Here is a 23,266-nt window from a genome sequence, read left to right on the forward strand (position 1 = left end):
TTTGTACGTTTACAGTCAAGGGTGTAGATGCACGAGCAACGGCACAGATGAAGCATGGTGCCAGGCAGGGAGAGAATGATAAACATCCTGATGAGGAGGGAGCAGGCAGAAAGAAGTTTACACCAGTCATAAGGTCTGAGGCTCTGTATCTATGTCTCAGGCAGGCAGAAGGTTAAAAGCAGGATTTCCCATTACATTCAGTCCCCTGCTGCTGACCCATTTAATGAACAGCCATTTGTGTCACTTCCCCTGCCGCTGTTCCCTGCTCATGTGGTGAAAGAGAAACGTGGCCAGAATAAAATGCAGCTACAGTAAATGCAGAGTAAAGAGACAGGTTGAGTTTGAACGTTGGGGTGGGGTTTTCTTCATTATTATTATTATTATTGTTACCGCCTTCAGACATTCTCCCCTCAACATTCTCCCAGCATCTCATCCTCTTTACCGGAATGTAACTTTGAACATTTAGGCATTTCATAAGCATTGTATCAAAGGAGCCTGTGAAATAACTAAAAATATATATATAAACTAACATCAACCAACCAACCGTGCTTTAGAGGTACTAAGAGCCTTTCATCTGCGTACCTCAGACTGTCTGGCAAATACTAACTAGTTAAGCCTCACAAATGTCCTTTGAGAAGACAGTGATCACTTCACCCACAAATAATCAAATTATCTTTTCCTCCGGGGCAGATAGCCATCGATATTTTGCAGTGCACAGTGTAACAGTTTGTTATAGACTTCAATTTAAAATCAAAATGAAATATTGCTACACAAACGGAGCATTGCACCCAATTTTGGAGGGCACTAACTCAGATTAGTGTGTCATTTTATTTGTATCGTCATACTTTACATTTACCAAATTTTTGTGATGTACTTACTTGTATGGTATATAAACAAGGAATGTTGTATGTGTGAATGTACAGACTTGCGACTTTAAATTATTGAGAGCTGGCAAATTTGCTACAAAATAATGAATTCTAGTAACATGAAAAGACCGGTGGGCAGAAATACCCACATCTCAGTTCTGCCACTGACTTCTGCGGTGTTGGGTAAGGTGCTTCACCCCTCTGTGCCTTCATTTCTTCATCCATAAACTGGGAACAACAATATTTAGTCACCTAACTCAACTGGGCATTGAAGTGCTCTCAAAATACCAAGTGCTAAGCATTTTTATATGCTTAGATACTTCAGTTCTGGGTAGAGCTGGTCAGAAACATTTTGACTAGACTTCTGTTGGAAAAATGCCGATATGTCAAGACCTAAAATGTTTGCGGGAAGTGGGTTGGTTTCAAATTTCTCATTGAGAAAAAAATTGAATTGTCTGATTTCAAAATGACTTGTTTCAAAATTGAAGTTAATTTATAGTAAATATGTTTTAAAAAGCTGAAATTGAAATGAAACATTTAAACGGACCTAAATACGTTCTTTCTTACAGATTTTTGGTTTGCAAATTTTCTGAGTGAATTTTTCTTCCCAGTTGTTGATGGGAAAATTTTTGAAATCTCAAAAGTTCTCCTGGAATGAAAAATCTATTTCCTGCCCAGCTCTAATGCTCTTGCTGTAGAAAAAGTTAGCTATTGTTCTATCTCTATCTCATGGAAAAGGCAATTCTCTTTAGATTTACCAGAAGGGCCCAGATCTGTCCTTGATGTCAGACAGTGTTGGTGATAGACTTTCAGGTAAACAAGCATATCAATATGTGTACGTTAAAAATTAATATTAGTTTGCACGAATTATCAACCAAATGTTGGTATTCATTGCATGTATCAATTTTTATTACTAATAAAATTAACTTATCAACACTAATGGATAGTAGTAATTTATACAGTTTGGGCCTTTGATATTGGGACCCTGAGAACAGATACTCAGCAGACAATAGCCCTCTCATCAGGTTGTAGCTTCAAAGGGCTGGATTTTTGCAAAACCGGGGGGGGGGGGGGGGGGGGAGAGAGCATGAAGTGAGGGTACTTGCATTCACATCCTCCTAGATATTTCCCAGGAAATCCACTTCACACGTATCGTCCCAAAAGTTGATTCTTGTCTGCCATATTGGTCAATATAGTTCTTTGATCATCCAGGCCCACAATAATACTTAACCTTCGCATGGAAGACAAGGGACTCCAAGGGTATCTAAACTCAATATTTCCCGAAGATATTGCAAGAAGTTGCCCTATCTGTCACAAGAACTACGCAAAAAACAGCTGCAGAACCAGGTCAAGTCAGGAAATGGAGTGCTGTAAAAAAGCCACACACAATGAAGATGGAAAAATAAATTGGGGACATGTTTATAGATATTCTGACCTCAGTCAGAAAAATATGTTCCGAGAACAAACATGTTGACATTTAAAATAAAAAATATTCCTTAAGAAAATAATACCACAATATTCTACCATAATGATTAAACTACTGGAGCAATAGCACTGGAGGCTGATGTCATCCCATTACTAGGAATACTGTAGGGTTTTTATCTATAGTAGTTTTATTAAGGATAAATCTTCATAGCAGGAGAATCTTCTGCACACTTTCAAACTTGTTATTTTTAATACAAAAAATCCTAAACAAAATTAACAGACTGAATTACAAGAGTATGAAAGCAGAACACAGTAAATTATGCAAAAAGCACTGTAAACCCACAATTATCTTATTGATGGAGCTCTATATATAGATGGTACTTTATAGATCACTTAGAAATATAGTATCCTTTTCCCAGAAGGTCTCTCTGACCAGGTCAGACAAACGCAGTGAGGGATGACAGTTTATGCATGGGAAGGTGATTGTTGTTCTATAGAACAACAATCTGATCTGTGGAGTATGGCATTCAAAATGTATTTGTTTTTCTTTTGGACCTTTCTGGGAAATGATATTTTATCTGAAAAACACTGCAGAGAGAAATTCCAGAAGCCCAGTCCTGCTTTGGTTGCATATACGTATATGCATTCACCTCCTCCATAATTGCAGGAGAAACATCAGAGATACTCCACCATAGTCAGACTCTTCATATTGCAAAGACTGCTCTATGGATCAATCCCCCGTCTCGAGAGACTGCTTTAAAAGTACCTCAGTGAGCTTGATCCTATATTACTAATGCTGGCAAAACTCCATCAATCTAATGGCATTTTCGCCTGTATAATCAGTACGTGTTTGTGCCCAAGATAGATTCCAGAACAATTTTGTTCAACCTTTAATTTCTTAGATGACCATTTATTGCATGGCCCTGAAGTGATCACTTAAAATAAATTACATTCATTATGTATCTTTTTTCAGTTTAATTCTGTGACTGTAGAATCCTTGTTTGTACCACTATTAACCTGGAAAACAGATGAGTGGGGTGGGTGGGGAACCATTTTTTTTGTATGGACTTTAACACTGGGTCCAAGTTGATAAGGTACTAAGATGAGACTTACTGTAGAATTTCTGTTGCTCCATACCTTTGTCTTTTGGGGTTATTTCTGTGGCCATATTTTATATTTTACTCTAGAAATAACTTACAGTCAGCAACATGTAACCAGAGTTTGTACAATACAGATGGGATACTTATTTGGATACATAAGCTTTCTAAATCCACCATATTGGGACACCTCTGGGACCATGAACTACGTAAAAAGGCTGGCTGGAAGCGGACTTATTTTCTAAATGCAACTGAAATTGTCTTAAAGTACCAATGTGATTCTGATCGGTCTGAATTTGTTTCATACAGCTTTTAACTATTTTTAATTCATAAAAACTACAAGCAATAAAAATACAATTACAAAACTATACCAGTGGCGAGTAATTAAAATGTCTATACAACAGAAACTATTCAAGCATGTACAGGATTTCTGGTGTCTTTTATACTTCTGTTGAGCCTGCCGGCTGTTTATCCCACATGAAAACCCTAGTGCTACTATTATACATTACATTTCTTCTTTCCACTAAAGAGAGTCTGCTTTATTTTGTGCTAATCAGAATACATTCCACAGAATAATCCATTTTTAAATGAATGCTGATGATTTCAAATCCACAATTTGAGAACTATTTACAGACCCTATGATGCTCAATTCTGATCTCACCCATGCTGGGGTAATGTTATTAGAATATCATTGATGAAAGGGAGATTATATTCAGGTCCATTGGATCCAAATGAAATGCAAGTGAATGCAAATAAATGACACAATGCCATTCTCATCTAAGGCCCCATCCCTGCAGTCAGTTCTGTCGGAGCAGACATATGCAAAGCACAATTGAGTTTAAGGAGATTTGGCAAGGGCACAGGGATCCACCTGCATGGATCTAACTGCAGGATAAAGATCTAAGTCAAAACAAATTTTGCCATCAACTTCAGAAGTAGCAGGTTTGGGCTCTAAGCGAATATGCATAAGCCACACAGGGAATACAGAAAGACATGCAGTAATACAGAGATATGCAGTAGCATTTAAAAAAAAAAAAGAGGAAAAAAAACAACTTTATTTTGGAATATATATAATGTTCTGAATATTATACTAATGCCTAAAGTTCCTGGGGCCCATCTGTGACTAAGCCAAAAAACTGTAGGCACTGCATGACAGGTTCTGTTCATATTGCTCTGAAAAAATACTTACAGTGTGAAAGTTTAATTTTATATTGCATGTTTCACATCAGTTATGATTAGTATTACAAGAAGCTGTTTCTTACTGGAAAGTCATTGTTGCGTTCTGGAAGCTATGAAGATTAGCAGATTTTCCTGCAAAATTATTTTTCTCCCCCTCTTCTACGGGTCTGATGTTTCTACCAATCCTGCCCTGTTTTCAGATTAAGGCTACAATCAGTTATAAAACAAGTAATTTCAGAAGCATATGCACCAGAGGTCAGCAATGAAGTTACTGCAGGACCTTAACTCTGAATTGCCTCACTTTTGTGCAAATAAATTCCCAGTGTGCACGGTTCTAATAATTATCATTCAAAAGCTGGAACTGCATCAGCAGGGTTTATTCCTGGAGAGCAAAACCAGAGGAGGAGAAGAAGACACAGACAGTTTAGCTCATTTCAAAGGCAGAATTTGATCCTTTGCATGTATGACTCTTCAAACAATTTCACTGGGAATCTCACACACATACTTGCAGACATGTTCTGGATGTGTTAAATAATGAAACAGTTACCCTCAGTATAACCCAGGAACAACTGCTCCTATTTCAAACAGAATTATAGATTTCAGAAATCACATCATGATATGTGTATCCTCTCCATCAATTTTGCATCATTTAGACACAAAACCAATAAATGTCACTGCTTAACAGATTGCATATATAGTTATACACCTACCTCTGTAAAGTACTTTAAGACCCACAGAGAGGGTGACCAGACGTCCCGATATTAGGAGCTGTGTCTTATATAGACCTTATTGCCTCTCCATCCAGATTTTTCATACTTGCTATCTGGTCACCCTACCTTCAGATTAAAAGGGCTAGAAACCAATTTAACGTAACGCACAGCAAAACGCATTTTTATTTCATACGCAGGTATTATCCAAAATAAAGAGCTCTGCAATGGAGAAATAAAAGCAAAGTTTGATTTCCCCAAATTCTCATCGGCATACACACGCAAGCACATAAACACACAGCCAGATGTACCTCGTTCCACTGAAACGGTTCTGCAAACCTTCCAAAGCTCTCCTTCTCTGGTAGGAGCTTCAGTATGCTCCAGTACACAGCCACAACACTATAATCAATGTAATACTAATGTCCCTAGGGGAGAAAAGTCAGCCAGTTGAAAGGTGAGAGGAAGCTTCTATGCAGTTATTTGATGAGCATGTTTGGTGATGAGTGACCCAGGTTATACTGTTTTAGGACACGGTTCATCACCTTTGTATCAACATTCCATCCTCCTGGCCATGCCTCCCACAAATAACATTTTTGCCTGTTAAAAAGATAATACACACGAAGAGCAAGATATGTTCTTACCAAGCATTGGTTGATGAATTTTAAAAACAGAAAAAAATATTTTACCCAGAGCTTAACAAATCCTAGACAAAGCTCTCTCCTACGTAATATGCTGCACACTCCGTTTCTCTGAATAGCTAGAGACTGTCAGGTTTATATTGAGATTTATAAACCATGTATCACAGCTGAAACTATGGCACTGAATACTCTGCTACAATTGAAGTTCTCAACTGGCTGCAGTTTAGAAATAAACGTCTTCTAGACTGGTTGTTCCGAGATTAGAATAAGTACATATTCTAAGAGGTTCCATTAACTTATCAAAACCACCTGCAGAAAAGAGCAATAGGCTGAATGAACACAATCAGATCTAGTGCAAGATTATATTTCATATACAATGGGTTTGTAATTTGAGACCTGAGTAGCTAACAAAGGGGGGAAAAAAAAAAGAATGAGATCTTATTTCAAAGTTAGTGGTGCTCTTCTTCCAATATTCCATGTCATTAAATTATATTTTCTCTGAGCCTATACTTTAGAAATGACATAATTTACTAAGATAATTTTAAATATTAGAATTAATACAATTCAACTGAAAGTCACACATTTGCCTGTATATCAGATGAATGGAGACAGTTTGTTTCTCATCAAGGTCATGTTTCACATTTCAGATTTTAATGCAAAAGTAGGGTGAATTAACTCTCTCATGATATACTCTGTATTACAAACAGTCAAGCACTAGTCATAGAGGAGCAGTTTAAATCTTACCGTCCATTCAACCTCCATTGCCAACTTATTATTAGTGGTATTCAGAAGATCCAATTATAAACATATGGAGACATATTCTACTCTCCTTTACACTGTTGTAAATCCAGAGTAACACCACTGACTCCAGGTTTACCTCAGTGCAAAGGAGCGCAAGATTAGGTCCATGATGTCCATAATGCTCACGGCAGATGCTTACAACAGTTTTAGTCGTTGCTCGTTCAATTTCAATCCAAGCACAAAAATAGAGAAAAAAAATATAGATGTTTTTACCTAATAGGGCAAAGATTATATTATGGAACAGAATTCTAAAACTAGGGGCAGGTAACTCCAAATATTCAGGAATACCTGGGGTGAGAAGAAACGGTCTCTCTTTTCATACACCTATATCTATATTGGGGTGCCGTACACCCTGGAGGCCCAATCTTGCTTCCATGAAAGTTAAGATTTTTTTCTTCTCTTATTAATTCTGATAAAAGAACATACAGTAATGTTTATAGGTAGGAATAAAAATATATTTACACAGTTTTAACCTCAGCAATCCTTCCCAAACTACTGATATTCTTTGTGAATACTTGTCATAAGGCCTTTAGAGGAGAAACAATTTTTATACAGAGAATTTGTATCTGCAGAAAACCAATAGCCTGAATATTTAAAATTGTTTTCTGCAACTACACAGAATGTTGAGGAAGTTCTCCTAGTTTTTTGACTTTCACTCTACTATCAAAGGGATCTAAATAAATGAAACTCTTCGGCTCATAGTCTGAATAATTCGTTAATGCTTGTCAGGATATTTTAGAAAAGGGACAAAAGTACAGCAGGGATTTCAACATAGAGGATAGTTTCATGTTCACTGTTTCCTGTGTGTGCATTGTACATTAAACAGTCTCATGAGCTGGTTTAGCTAATTGCTCTGTAGGTGTATTACTATGAGAAAATATATTACTATCTTCTTCAGACGGGAACTTCACATTTCTAATACTAATATGTGTTCAGCTCTTTGTTACATTTCTCTGTCCTTATTATTAATTTTTCCTTTTACAAAATTGCTTTCTATGCTAGTAAGCACTCATCTTTCTTTAGGTCAGCGGTTCCCAAACTTGTTTGGCCTCTGGTGCAGGGAAAGCCCCTGGCAGGCCGCACTGGTTTGTTTACCTGCCGCGTCTGCAGGTTCGGCCGATTGCGGCTCCCAGCGGCGGCCAGTATGTCCCTCGGCCTGCACTGCTTCCAGCGGCTCCCATTGGCCTGGAGCAGCGAACGGCAGCCACTAGGAGCCGTGATAGGCCAAACCTGCAGACGCGGCAGGTAAACAAACTGGCCCGGCCCGCCATGGGCTTTCCCTGCACAAGTGGCAGAACAAGTTTGGGAACCACTGCTTTAGGTGTTACAAAGTTTTTGGAAACCTCCTTCTCTTTACCCGCTCTCCTCTACCAAATTCTGTATATGCTGCACATTAGAACACGGGTCTGATCCTGGAGGTGGGCTAGGTCAATTCAGAACCTTACAGCATCACTCCTGAACATCCCAGATATTCCTTTCCTCCAGTAGAAGTCTGGGCCCTCAGTCACATGGCACCGAGGACATCTAAAGGTAAGGAGAAGCAGGCAAGCTAAAAACAGATTCTTGATCTTTGATGGAACATATTTTCAGAACTGCAGAAGGAGAAAGAACCAAAGGCTATGCTGGCACACAGCTACCAACTGGAAGTGTTCATGAACACCAGCTGATACGTTGTCTCATCTGCATTATGCCCATACTTTCCCAAGGTTCATATACTCATACACCATCACAAAGAGGATCACTAACATGGCAGGCACTATTAGAAAGATCTAACAGTGTGCTTAATAAACCGAAGGAAGAACATGAACACACACACCTCTGCCTGCCTACCATGAGAAAGCTTGCTCCCAGGGATTAAAAGTTGCATGCTATGACACATGGAGTGTGTACCTGCCAGCAGCCACAGAGGCAACAAGGTCAGGTGTTATCTCTAGCTATACCCTGCCCATTGTCCTTCTGTTAAATTGACCCTGAACTCTGATTCCATGAGTGCTGGAATTCCTGAAGGTGGTAAAATGATGCCAGTTTGGCATTGCACCTCAGTGGCCTGCTACTACGCGCCAATCCAGCTTTGGAAAATTCTCCCTCATTTCCAATTGAGGGAAACTCTTCCTAGCATGCCCCCTTAAGGTAGTGTCAATATAACCCTGCTTTTCATGAATGCCTTCAGGAAATGGCTTCTCCACAGATTGCATGCTAATACTCCCCACCAGGCCCGCAGTGCAACCAGCAGAGTACCCTTGGCTCCAGGAGCTCTCTAAGGCTCTCCGAACCCATTTCCAGCTGTACTCCACTTTGCTCTTGTGGCACAAACTGCCTTCTTTCACAGAGCCACCCTGAATGAAATTGGAAGGAAGAAAGGGGACCAAAGACAGGAATATTTTAAATGCCAGTAAGGTCAAGAACTTTCCTGATCCATTTTTTCAGCCTTTCTTCTTTCTTTCTCACTCAAGGCCAGCTGATTCATGAGATCATTCATGACACTTCTGCAACCCAGTTGCAAAGATGGTTCTCAATCCCGTTGGTGAAACCAACAGCTCTGACCTCTGAGATTTATTCCCATTGCTGGCAGACAGAAAACTGTGAGCTTCTGTAGCAACCAACCACAAAAATCACAATGTCCGTAACCACCAGGTCCTTTTAATTTAGTTCCCTGCAGCAGTATATAAGATGTGACACATGCTCATTGTCCCCCCACTAGCACCCCCCTAGCAACTCTGAAACCTCAAAGTGAGTCACTACGCTTTCCTTAAAGACAGATGTTAATCTACCCCCCCAACCTACCCGCCCTAGCAAACACACATCTGAGAAGTTTGTTAGCAAAGACAGACAACACCAAGCTTATCTGAGGAAGGACACAAAGTAGCTGAGAGCTGCAATACCTGAGCTAGAAATTGTTACCTCAGAAAAAACTAAATATAGAATGGGCCTTTATTTAGGCCAAAATGTTATTTGGGTGGTTTTTAGTGCTCCGGTCCTTTTATAAAGTATGAGATAATATAACCAAGAGTTCCATTAACGCATGGCCAAATTCACATGGTTTTTCTTGCATCTCAGTCATCAACATCCTCCTCCTATGAATACTGTGCATTTGGGGCTTTGCGGATTTCAAAGTGAGCTGTCTGGGTGCAGCATATGTCCCCAGGAAAGCCATGTAATATCTGACAGATTCCCCCGTGGAAGTTAATGTTGCAAGAAGCAGCAGTAACTTCTGATCTATGGCTTCTCACTTTCTGGGGGAGAGAAGAAAGAGTACAGTCTCCTGACTAACATAAATATAGTCACAGAGCCGCTATTCTTAATCCTGCCTCAGCATGGAATGGGCCAGATGACCTGGATGTTCCTTCTACCCCTACATTTCTATGAGTCTGTACTGCCAAAGGGGAACACAGAGCAAGGTATATTTCACAGAGGGGCTGGCAGCTGGACCTGGAATTCCTGTGACACATCTGGCTCCTTTACAACTCCAGAAGCGGCATCTGCTGCCCCTTACACACCAGCCTGAGCTAAAAACACTCAAACCTCAGTGTGGTCCAGCTATTAGCGAGAAACAGAAAACCACACTCATACAGTGTGAGTTACACAGCCATTTCTGGAGTGGATCATCACAGCTGCCTAACTACACAAAGCAAAACTGGCCAGCACTGGGTGCTTGTTCAGTTTGGAACAGGAAGTGAAGAATTTTGTATCATTTGCAGCTGCTGGGTTCACTTAGGGAGGCAGAAGATAGTTAGTTACCTTTGTGGGAATTTGGCCAGGATACCAGAGCTGAGGAGAAATGAAGCAGCCAGAAGGAAATTGAAACTATACAATTTCACATCAGTTCAGTCTGATTACTGGTACACAGGCTATCTTCTCCTCACATACACACAATAGCGATCAGGGACGTTCCGAAAGTTTATGCGATGTTTTTTCCATATCTAAAGAGCAATCACGTGCTTTCAGTCAGAATGACTTCTATTGTAGATTTAGGGAAAAACAACAAGTAAAGTTTCCACGACAGAGAGCAGGAGAGAGCACTGTTTGTGCACTTTGTAACATGCTGCATCAGCTCTGCCTCACACAACAGCCACTGCCTCTGCAAAGTCGCAGACTCTTGGAAATTTAAAGATGCAGGACAGAAAAACATCGTTTTCCAATTACATAGCTATATGCACCACCGTTCAGACATTGTTTGAATAAGCATCTGAAAGTTCAGATTCATATCCTGATAGCTTAGTCAGGAGACCTCATGAGATCACACTTTCTTGCAAGAATTCTGGTATTTCCCAATTTTAGTCAAGTGGGAAATACAAGACATGTTTTATTCCCATAATATTTTAGGGCTTCTAGAGTTAGTTTGCGAGTAGAAGTGCATTGCAACAAAAGTTGAGTGAACTTTTTCAAACTTCAGAAAGAGTTCACTTTGGACAAAAGTTCAGTGGGTTCTTATTTAATCCAAACCTTGTCATCCCATCCTGAGAGACTGGAGAACCAGTCAGAATGAAGTAAGGCTATATCAAGCCTTCGCTGAACATCTGTAGTTCAAAAATATTCTGCTCATTTTCTCCCTTCCCCATTACTTCCCATTTTTAATGTAGCCTCTGTGTGTCCTGCTTTTGGGACCAGCAGAGACAGGCAGAAATGCCATTGTCATCATGTTGCCAGTAGGAAGTCTGGAGAGATTTTTCAGAACCATAGAATTCAGAAAGATTGTTAGGTGTTTCTCAGAGTCTAACCAACCCCCCAAGCCTTTAGGGTTCAGCCATTACTACTTTCTCCTTGAAGACCACAGAGTGTGAATGCTCGCTCACACATACCCCTCTTCTCCTCACTTCTCCCCTCACCCCAATCTGCACAAATTCTCCTTCCCAGGTTCACTGTGTTCAACAGCACAGAATGCAACTCACTGGGGCAAACAAATCGCTAGTGTAACAACACTGACTTCAACAGGCATGAATCTGGCCCACTGTCTGTCTGTCTGTCTCTCTCTCTCACACACACACACACACACACACACGCGCCAGTGTGACAACAAGACCATTTCAGTAACAAGCCTGGCTTTCCTTTTCTGATAGAGAACCCCCTGCCTTACCCCAGCAGGAAGGAACATTGAAGCCACAGCACAGAGAAAGTCACATCACCTTTGTAATTGTTCTTGCAGTTAGTGCAGTGCTAAGACCTCCTACGTGATTTTCTCTGCAGGGTCCCTTACCAGGTTCTCCCTTCTACGCTGGGTTGGAAAAGAGTGCCTGTCGCCGGCATGAAAGCACCTAATCATCAACACAGCCCAGCTTTCCTGCCACATCACTCTCAGTTAGACTGGTCTCACTGCTTAGACGAAGAGGGTCAGAGGGAGTTATAGGAGGGTGAAAAAGAACAGGATAAAAGCGGGGTGGGGGGAAAAGAGGGCAGGTGGGATTATGAAAAGGAGGATAAGGGATACAGAAGGTTCTATTAAAAACTGAACATTTACCATCACCTCATTTCCAGTCTGAGGCATAGCGATTACTGCAGAGCAGCAAACTCATTTTTTTATTTTTAATTCAGCTGACAGTATTTAAGGATGGGAGGAGGAAAATAGGGAAGCACGGAAAGAGAATGGAGGAAAGTTAGACCATTACGTTCACATGCCATTTGCTGCTCTGCTTTGGCCAGAGCTCGTTCAGTGACCAAGTTCTGCCTCCTATTCAGGAAGCGTCCCTAGGGCACACGCGAGCTGCCAAGACGTACTGCTTATCACAGCACGGCACAAGCTGCCAATGGATCACTAACCAAAAGCCTTAGGAGCACTGGTGAGGTTGGGCGAGCTAGTGTTTTTGACCCAGATCCAGTTGGCAGAGTTTAACCAACCTGCACTTTGTTGCAGACAGAGACACATACAGGGTAGAAGCCGCCTTTATTATGCTCCTCACAGTCACCAGCTGGGGGTAACCCAGCCATATGTCACTAACCCCACAGGCTTGCTGCAGTACCCCAGGGTGGAATGTGCAACACCCATGGAAAGGTTAATGTGGAGGAGGAGATGTTACAAATAATGGCATGCCCTTTGAGCATCATCCAGTATTGTCAGCTCCAGGTATTCAAACAAGCTGGACTCAGGCCACCTAAAATCATGTTGTTGGTTTGTTTGTTTTTTAAATTGGGGTTTTTTTCATTTGCTTCCTGGCTTGAGTCTTTAGGGTTCATGTTTTCAAGCTTTTTGTCTCATAGGCATGAGGGCTAGAAACTTACTTTTTTGAAAACGATACACCAGATTCTCAGGTAATCTCCAGGTACTCAGGTAATGACTCCAGGAGCCAGGGCTTTAAGAATAAAAAACCCCAATACTGAGAGACGTGGGATGAAATCATGAGAGTGGAGTAGAGCCAGCAAGTTGTTCTTGCAGTGCAAACCTTCTAACCTGGCATTTCTTTTAGCAGCATGTTATCACTCAGTAGCCTACAGATGAGTTTGGGGTGGGATTTTGCAAAAGCCCAGGTTTATTGTCCTCTTCTCCAATATATTCAGTTCAATTATGATTTTATTAAACTCAGCCATTATTCCCACATCCACAATTAGCCTCCAAACTGTTTATTTCTGTTGCTCTTAGCTTCTGTGCACTTGTTAAGACAGATCACTGCAGCCACAGAAGCCCTGTACTTCTGTCACATACAGCCCTGGTAGCGTTCCCTCTCTGGCTGGAGGCTCCCCAAACTGTTGTGCTGCCAGCCTCTCTCATTGGGTTCTGCCTGTGTGCTCTTTAAGCCTCAAATCTGAACAAAGTGCAGACACCACCCCTCGCTGTGCTCTCTAGGCATGCTCTGGAGGTGCCGACCCTCTCTAGCACCCTCTCCCAAGAGCTGAGACCCTGCACTCAAATGGCCTAGCCCCTGGGACTGGTTCTGACCCCTCACTGTCCTTTAACTTAAGCACACCTTCTCCCAGACCTCCAGCCAGAGGGGCACCCTGGATTTATAGTTTAACTCTTCAAGGGCACATGACAGGTGAAACAAAATAGAGCCAGACAAACAGACTCAGCATGGGGGATTCCGAACACCACTGCTCTTTACTGAATAGCACAAGCAATACACAGATCTATACAAAACAACACACCTATACACACTACCAGGTCTCCAGTTCCTTACCACTGGAGAGAACTTTGGGCTGGAGCCAAGTTCTCTGGGGTGCCCAGGATCCTTCCCCTACAACCCATGGCTTGTCTTCAGAATCAAAGAGCTTCTCTAGATTGGTTAGATTTCCTTGACCCTGATTAGTCCCACAATTAAAGCTAGACCCATCTTGCTATCCATCTTTTCCCCTCTCTTGCCCCAGGCTTCCTGTCTCCTGTTCTGCAAGTCCCCCAAGTTTGTCTCCCTACCAACACTTGGGGTCTTTGTTATGTTGCTGGCCATTTTCCACTCTTATTCCACCAGCCCCCCCGAAGAGAAACTTAGTCGAACTGGTTTCCCCACTCAGGTACCCTCCTCAGCACACCCATTGTTCAGTCCGAGCATAGTCATTAAAGGTAACACCCCTTCATTGTCCCTGGCCTGGCAGTGATGTGCTACAGCCTCCCCCATCCATCAGCAAATGGTGGATTCCACATACACAGAGAAATTCCATGATATTGCAGTTTCAAAATAGCAGCTTCATTATATCAACCAGAATTCATGACTTATACATTGACAGATTCCCCAAGTTGTCAGAACTGTCAATCAAGGTGACTATAAGAGAATAAACAAACTAAAAAGCAAGGTCTCTCTGGGAGAGTGAAATTTATCTCTTTTCTCATATAATGCATTAACGGCATCACAAAATAGCCGCCACCTCTGCAGACGCTACACCCCTTAGAATTTTAAAAGTTGCATCGCACAGAAAACAAAAATAACTAAATTTACAATATCAGGAATAGTTAGTTAATGTTTGATCTGCAACTAGAGGCCTTCCATATGCGGTCTCTGCGAACCATTTTGGGAATCTGCTGGCAGGACAAAATTACCAACCTGGAGGTTCTCCAAAAGTCAAATGCCATAAGTATCAAGGCCATGTGGCTAAAAGCCTAACTACGCTGGGTTGGACACGGCATTAGGATGCCTGACTATTGACTCCCCAGAAAAATTTTCTGTGGAGAATTGGCACAAGGACATCGGAATCAAGGCCGCCCCAGAAAGTGCTACAAGGACAGCATCAAGAACGGTATACTCTTTGGTGCAATGGAACCGAATGATCTTGAGAAGGCTGCGTTAAATACATCAGCATGGCAACACACAACACTCAGAGCTTTCCAAGCCTTTGAAGAGGACAGAAATAATTGATTGTTAGCTGCAAGGGAAAAGCATCATACTACTGCTATAGATACCAAGATGCTCACCGATGACTTTGTCTGCCCAATCTACTCATGAGCATGTGCATCACGCTTTGGACTTCAGAGTCACTCCAGAACCCACAAAAAGAGATGCATGAAAATGTCATCGTCAAACTGACGGACTGCACACACACACATAGTTAATGTTTGTAAAGCACTTTAAAAATAGGGACTGTGGGCTAGTCTAGACTAGATGTGCTACAGCGGTGAAGCAGCCGTGCTGCGGTAGTACATCTGGTGAAGACGCTGTACGCTTGCAGGAGAGAGCTCTCCCATCGGCATAATAAAGCCACCTCCACGAAAGGCAGTAACTATGTCGGCCGGGAGAGCTTCTCCAGCTAACAGCACTGTCCACCAGCGCTTAGGTCGGTGTAACTCATGTCACTCAGGGAGCTGGCTCATTCACACCCCTGAGCAACGTAAGTTATACTTACATAAGTGGTAGCGCGTGTTGTTAAGCCCTGAATGTTGTTAACAGCAGGATGGATAGAAGTCACTTAATTTTATTTAAAGCATGATTTTTTAAATTGATTTTTATTTACATGTTGCTAGTTCTTCACTTTCTTTCAATTTTATAGTTTTAAATCACTAATAGGATTTGTTTTGTATTTGTGTCTGTAATTAATTAGTTTTTTAACTGTTAGAGAAAATATCTATAACATCTGAAATTCTAAGAAGTTTCACACGTGAAATGCTCATCTGTGCTGAAAGAGACAACTTCCTTGTTGCAATAATACAACAAACTCCAAACTGATAACCAAATATTTGCCGCCACCACCCATCTTCCAATAAATCCAAATTTCCAGAAGTCAAGAAAGCTGAAGTGCTTTGACCAGGCTATAATCTTCCATAGGAGTTTGCAGTTTGAAGTCACTTGGACTTGTGCTCCTAAATAACTTTGGTGCTTAAAAAAAAAAAAAAATCACATCTCTCGGTGCCTAAATATGGGTTTTATTGCATAACTTTAGGCATGTGTGAACAGACTTACTGTGAACTTTTTAATTTATTGAACATCTAAATTACGTTTTTTGTTAACATTGAAGTTTTATTTTGAAACTTAGCCTCTGATACTGCAAATTCTTATGCACATGTTTAGCCTTTAGCTGTAAGCACATGAATACCTGAAATCCATGAGACTGTGTGAGAATGAATTTCCATACCTGTGCAAGTGTTTGAACGATCAGTCTTAAATTTTCAATATTTTGGTGGGTTAGGGAGAGGGTGTTGCCTATAGCAGTTTTATAAGATTCAAATAAGATGCCCTAACTGTAATTCCATTTAAAACAAAAACAGCATTTGTAAATCAGTTCATTATAAATTTTAATCTAGAGTTGCAATAGCACAATTTTCAGATTAGTTTTACAAAGTCTAAATTGAAGTAAATTCAGTTATTTAAAAATCACTGATTTAAAAAAAAATCGCTCCACCTTAGTTAGCAGGTTACTTTCTTTGGGGCAGGGACTGCCTTCACCTTTGCATCTTATACAGCACTGAGCACGCTGTCAGTATTTAACAGATGATATATAAAGGCATCCTGTCAGAGTTCAGGCTTGGCATATTGCTGAGCTCTGACCTTTAAGGGCAGCAGTCTGTGGCTTACATTGCTTGGCAAGAGCCGACTCAGCGGCATGCTGCTACAATTTACAATAAAAGGCAGTAACAGACCCCCGGGAGCCAGCATCACATGCACGCACAATGGTTCACAGAAGTCATTGTCTTTCTGGCCATACGTGGGGTTTTTTTCCTGTTTGTTTTTAATCTCAATGGCTTAGCTACATATGTTCCATTGCGGAGGTCTGTGCAGAACTTGCTGATGCTATGACAACTCAAGTTGTTGACTGATCATCTGCAGTCACCGAGGCTTTCCACCATTTCAGTCTGACCTGTCAGTCAGTATACACTGCGCCACCGCAAACACCAGGCTTTCCTATTAGTCAGCACAGCTGCCCAGACACAGGAATGATCTTTTGAAGTTTTAGAGCAGTGTGTATTAAGGTGAGAGCAGAGAATACATGATGGAATAATCATTAATTAATGAACTTCCAATACATGCCAAAGGAACTCTCAGCCATTTACACAAACTGGAATCACATCACACACACACACACACACCACAAAAGTGCAGTCAGTGTTTGGAGGGGTAAGATAGGATATGATTGCTGCTTAGCAGAGCACACAAATAGTGCCCAGCTGTTCGGGATATGAACCAAAGCAGATCATCATAGCCAAAGTATTACTAACTCTAAAGTTCAAAAGTCATGAGATCCTAGACAGACAGTGGGTGAGGTAATATTTTTTATTGGACCAACTTCTGTTGGCGAGAGACACCAGCTTTACATAGAGCTCTTCTTCAGCTCTGGGAAACATACGACCTGAAGAAGAGCTCTGTGTGGCTCAAACGCTTGTCTCTCTCACCAGCAAAAGATGGACTAATAAAAGATATTACCTCATCTACCTTCTCTCTCTAATATCCTGTGAATAACACTGCAAACAACGAGATATCATGATAAAAAAAAAATTAGGGTTCTAGTCCTAGGTCATGTTTTCAGTCTTTGCTCCGCAACGATGAAAGCTTTAAAATAAATAAATAAAAAAGCTGAAATTCTCCTGTAGATCAACAGTCTCCAGGAGCAGGGCTCTAAGTAAAATGTGAAATGCCACAAATACCATAATAAAAATCATGTGAGCTGGCAACACGGATGCGGCGAGCGTGTTAAGGAGATTCTAGCCTGCGTAGCGATATGTAATTCGCCATTCGCACCCCTAGGGTCCTTTTGCCCTGTAAGCAAGCAGGGAAACCGCATCAGCAGCTTTCTGTCAAGAGCAATGTCTCAGTACAGTTCTCTGGAAAGCCATGCACCTTCTGAGCTCATAGTACACAACACCATAACACCAGAGCGGTCATCAGTCTTCATGAATTCTCTCAAGGCCCAGTCTTGCTCCTAAGGAAGCCAAAGGCAAGCTCCAGGAGCAGGCTCAGACCCTACATGTACCCCTGATATTTCTGCATGTTTCCAGTAGCTGTGTTATAGATGATGCTGAGAAGGGTATTTCATTCTTAATTAACCTAAGCTGCATTTTATATGATGTTAATTAAAATACATTAGAAGTAACTGAATGTGCAATACGTTTGATTATAGTTGCTGTTGGGGGAAACAGCTTTGAGCTGGTGCTGCAGCCAAAACGTTGCATTAAGATTAAGCACTTTTGCCATTCATTCCCTCAGTGTAAAAAAAGGGCAAAACAAAACAAAAAGTACAATACATCCTACAACTAGAGAACACATTCAAGACATTTGAAGGAGGGTTCTGACATGTCAGATGACATGCACTGATCCGAGTGCCTCAACACTGCATTAAATGCAGCAGCAGATGTGAGACACAATAATAGTACGGACAAATGAACTGGTTCAATTAAAATAAAAAAAAAATAATCCCCACAACAGTGATTCTTCAGCTACCCCTAGAACTGGGCCAAAACTTTTTTGAAATTCAGAGAAGTTTAACTGACAGCCCTCTTCTTAATCTCCCTCCGTGATGTTAGCAATTCCTGTGAGGAGGGGCAAGGTGATCTCGTGAGCTAACTCATTTACAACTGCACAATACAGTCTGGGGCATAAATTGCAGGGAAGCCGCAGAGTGCTGCTATTCCCCCCCCCCCCCCCCCCAACACACACACACACACACACACTTTTTTTTTTAAATTAAATAAAAACAAAGATAAATTGGCCTCTGTGCAAGTTCCTGAGCCTGGCTTCCCCAGGAAAGGTCAGAAGGGGGGTGGTGGAAGAAGCCTTTAAAAACAAGTAGGTGAGGAAGAACTGCCATCCAAGGGACTGCCTGAAAAGAAGGCTTCCCACCAGGGGACACCTCACTTGTGGTGTGGGCCACCAAGCCACCCCCAATCAGAGAGTCAGTCATGGTCAAATAAGTGAAAACTATTGAAGATTAATCTAGGGATGGCTGGGGCGTTTGAGGATGGGATGTGTTAGAAAAGAGAAAGCTCAGGCCTGGTGCACATCCACCATAAACCTGGATAGTCCAGATTAAGGCTGGATAAGCATAGTTGAACAGAAAAAACGCCCAAGCTTTGAGAAATTCAGCCAGTAGTGACCATATTTGCTAAATACTAGAGGATTTCAAAGCTTTCATTGGGATTTTGTGCTGACTCTCATTGCTGGCAACAAAGATTTGGGAAGAGCAATTCTATCATTGCCTCAGAGGTCACGATTAAAGTGATATTTGATTTGCATTTTTTCCCCTGAATCACAGCCTGGCTTCCACAGATCATTTCTAACATGAAGGGGACAACATGAAGGTAAGTTACCAGACCATCATGTCTTCAATTCTCCCCCTTAATCTAGTACTTTGCTTCTTATCCTCTGATCCACTAACTGATGCCTTCCCTTTTGTTCCCATCTTGGTTGCCTCCACAAGAAGTTTAACCTTTTACAGCATAATTTCTCCTTCCAACCTTATTCATGATCTTTTCTCCTTTCTCCCTCTCTCACTCTTTTCATCTCTCTCCCACCAGCCCACCCACCCACCCCCACAGAAAAGCTCTTCAGTTTCCCTTCGTAAGATAAGCATTAATTACATCAAGCTGAAAATGGAACATGAATGACCAAAGCACTGTCTCTGATCTTGGAGAGCCTGCTTTTGAGAGCTGCTAATCTTCTACTCTTCTTATGGATTTCAGTGGGAGCTGTAGGTGCTCAGCACCTCACAGGATCAGGCCAAGAGTTTCACATGCTAGCACCTTACAAACTACCTAGTATTTGTCTGGCAGCACCCACAGTAACTTTCCATGTCTCCCTTTAAATACCATGTAATCTTTGCTATGCTCCCGTCACAGCTGCTTCCCCCCATTTATTTGCAGGAAGGAAAACATAAAAATGGCCATACTGGGTCAGACCAAAGGTCCATCCAGCCCAGTATCCTGTCTACCGACAGTGGCCAATGCCAGATGCCCCAGAGGGTGTGAACCTCACAGGTAGTGATCAAGTGATCTCTCTCCTGCCATCCATCTCCACCCTCTGACAAACAGAGGCTAGGGACACCATTCCTTACCCATCCTGGTTAATAGCCATTAATGGACTTAACCTCCATGAATTTATCCAGTTCTCTTTTAAACCCTGTTATAGTCCTAGCCTTCACAACCTCCTCAGGCTAGGAGTGCCACAGGTTGACTGTGCGCTGAGTGAAGACGAACTTCCTTTTATTTGTTTTAAACCTGCTGCCCATTAATTTCATTTGGTGGCCCCTAGTTCTTATATTATGGGAACAAGTAAATAACTTTTCCTTATTCACTTTCTCCACACCACTCATGATTTTATAGACCTCTATCATATCCCCCCTTAGTCTCCTCTTTTGCAAGCTGAAAAGTCCTAGTCTCTTTTATCTCTCCTCATATGGGACCCGTTCCAAACCCCTAATCATTTTAGTTGCCCTTTTCTGAACCTTTTCTAAAGCCAGTATATCTTTTTTGAGATAGGGGACCAGATCTGTACACAGTATTCAAGATGTGGGCATACCATGGATTTATATAAGGACTATAAGATATTCTCCATCTTATTCTCTATCCCTTTTTTAATAATTCCTAACATCCCGTTTGCTTTTTTGACTGCTGCTGCACACTGCGTGGACATCTTCAGAGAACTATCCACAATGACTCCACGATCTTTCTCCTGATTAGTTGTAGCTAAATTAGCCCCCATCGTATTGTATATATAGTTGGGGTTATTTTTTCCAATGTGCATTACTTTACATTTATCTACAGTAAATTTCATTTGCCATTTTGTTGCCCAATCACTTCGTTTTGTGAGATCTTTTTGAAGTTCTTCACAGTCTGCTTTGGTCTTAACTATCTTGAGCAGTTTAGTATCGTCTGCAAACTTTGCCACCTCACTGTTTACCCCTTTCTCCAGATCATTTATGAATAAGTTGAATAGGATTGGTCCTAGGACTGACCCTTGGGAACACCACTAGTTACCCCTCTCCATTCTGAAAATTTACCATTTATTCCTACCCTTTGTTCCCTGTCTTTTCACCAGTTCTCAGTCCATGAAAGGATCTTCCCTTTTATCCCATGAAAACTTAATTTACGTACAAGCCTTTGGTGAGGGACCTTGTCAAAGGCTTTCTGGAAATCTAAGTACACTATGTCCACTGGATCCCCCTTGTCCACATGCTTGTTGACCCCCTCAAAGAGCTCTAATAGATTAGTAAAACATGATCTCCCTTTACAGAAACCATGTTGACTTTTGCCCAACAATTTATGTTCTTCTATGTGTCTGACAATTTTATTCTTTACTATTGTTTCAACTAATTTGCCCCGTACTGACGTTAGACTTACCAGTCTGTAATTGCCAGGATCACCTCCAGAGCCCTTCTTAAATATTGGCATTACATTAGCTATCTTCCAGTCTTTGGGTACAGTAGCTGATTTAAAGGACAGGGTATAAACCATAGTTAATAGTTCTGCAATTTCACATTTGAATTCTTTCAGAACTCTTGGGTGAATGCCATCTGGTCCCGGTGACTTGTTACTGTTAAGTTTCTCCATTAATTCCAAAACCTCCTCTAGTGACACTTCAATCTCTGACAATTCCTCAGATTGGTCACCTACAAAAGATGGCTCAGGTTTGGGAATCTCCCTAACATCCTCAGCAGTGAAGACTGAAGCAAAGAATTCATTTAGTTTCTCCGCAATGACTTTATCCTCTTTAAGTGCTCCTTTTGTATCTCGATGTCCAGGGGCCCCACTGGTTGTTTAGCAGGCTTCCTCCTTCTGATGTACTTAAACATTTTGTTATTAGCTTTTGAGTTTTTGGCGAGGAGGACACTCCAAGCTTACCCATTTGTTTTCCTCCTCACACTCTTTTTCTATTTTTTTCAGTGTGAAAATCAGTGCTGGTGGAGGGTTCTGCACTGACAGTCCTGAAGACTGAATCCCCTACTGAGCCATGGGACAGATTCAGAATCTTTTTCACACCACCTCATCGATAGGGCTCAAACCTGCCATGGTGGACCCACATCTAGGGATGAAAGCACAAATCAGTCTCCACGGTCCATTCGGTCATTGGCCTTGTGATGCTGAGACAACCAAGAAGGGGGTCAAATTAGCGCCCATAGGATGGAAAAGGGCTATTGTAGCCATGCATTGCATCTTTCAAGTCATTCAGCTGTAGCCCCCACAACCCCTTCTATGGCTAAGGGGAGTAAAACTGCAGCCTTCTCCAAGCCACAACCTCTTACTTGGCTCCTCTTTCGCTCTCCCGACTACTCTGGAGCCCACTTTGTTGCTGGGCCCCTGAATGGAGCCAACACTCTCTTCATAGTCCAGCTTTGTCCCACTCCTCCACGATTTGAGGGCCCTACATGCACACCTACTCACAGTAGCACCTGTGCATAATGGATACAGAGAGAGTACATATGATGTGGTGTAAAGATTTGGGGTAGGTGCATTACTCAGGAGTGGTGAAGCCAAAAGTGAGCTGGGCAGCTACTCCCAAGTGATTGTCACTAAAACTTTTGTATCCCCCACACATAGGGTGACCAGATGTCCCGATTTTATAGGGACAGTCCCAATTTTGGGGGCTTTTTCTTATATAGGAACCTATTACCCCCCATTCCCTGTCCCGATTTTTTACACTTGCTATCTGGTCACCCTACCCACACACCATCATGTCTTCGGTACAAGGCACGTATGTTACAGAGAAACTATTTTACAAAGCTTTTAAAAATTATTGACTGTTTCCCACATCCCTGTCTATAAAGAGAGGCACCTTTTATACAATACAGCTTCTGAAGTCTCAAAAAAGTTACCCATAAATAGCTCTTCTATATAGAATGAAGCCATGGTTTTGTGAACTAGTATCACAAGGACCTACACTAAGTGCTGTATATTCCAATGGGCAGCTTTTACAATGGTCTATATATAGGTTGAACTCCCATTGCTAGTGTGCAGGGTCCTGAGATATTAAACCTCAAACCTATTCTCTTACAGATCACGGCCCTTTAGCCAGAGTATTTGAGAATGGAAATAAGGAAACTTTTTGTAGCAGGTTTTTTTTTAAAATGCTGGGTCCCTGGAAGGTTAGAAGTTGTCTAATGGAAACAAGTTAGCAGGCAGTATTTCCCCCACATAAGTGATTTTCTGTATAAACTCTCACTGTACATACCACATGACATGATCATGAGCATACTGCCAAAACACAATCATACAA

At 41.5% G+C, this 23,266-nt stretch overlaps 1 protein-coding gene and 1 long non-coding RNA gene across 4 annotated transcripts in view; both read right to left on the reverse strand.

The window, feature by feature from the left end:
* CD247 (CD247 molecule) overlaps window positions 1-23,266 on the reverse strand; it is a 95,023-nt gene that overhangs the window by 34,193 nt on the left and 37,564 nt on the right. The window contains exon 1 of one of the 3 annotated variants that reach the window (XM_043538449.1): window positions 5,916-6,258. The exons of the other annotated variants lie outside the window; for them this stretch is intronic. Coding sequence (XP_043394384.1) covers window positions 5,916-5,922 — 7 coding nt within the window. The 5' untranslated portion in view covers window positions 5,923-6,258. Of the gene's footprint in view, window positions 1-5,915; window positions 6,259-23,266 lie in introns of those variants that run through there. 3 annotated transcript variants of the gene reach the window in all.
* Window positions 1,827-5,890, reverse strand: LOC122464126. The gene is made up of 3 exons (XR_006288030.1): window positions 5,586-5,890; window positions 5,278-5,496; window positions 1,827-2,234 (listed from the first exon to the last, which is right to left on the reverse strand). It is a non-coding gene; the product is annotated as an uncharacterized LOC122464126 (long non-coding RNA).

The sequence above is a fragment of the Chelonia mydas genome, chromosome 1 (genome assembly GCF_015237465.2).
Source record: "Chelonia mydas isolate rCheMyd1 chromosome 1, rCheMyd1.pri.v2, whole genome shotgun sequence".
Classification (NCBI taxonomy): domain Eukaryota; kingdom Metazoa; phylum Chordata; order Testudines; family Cheloniidae; genus Chelonia; species Chelonia mydas.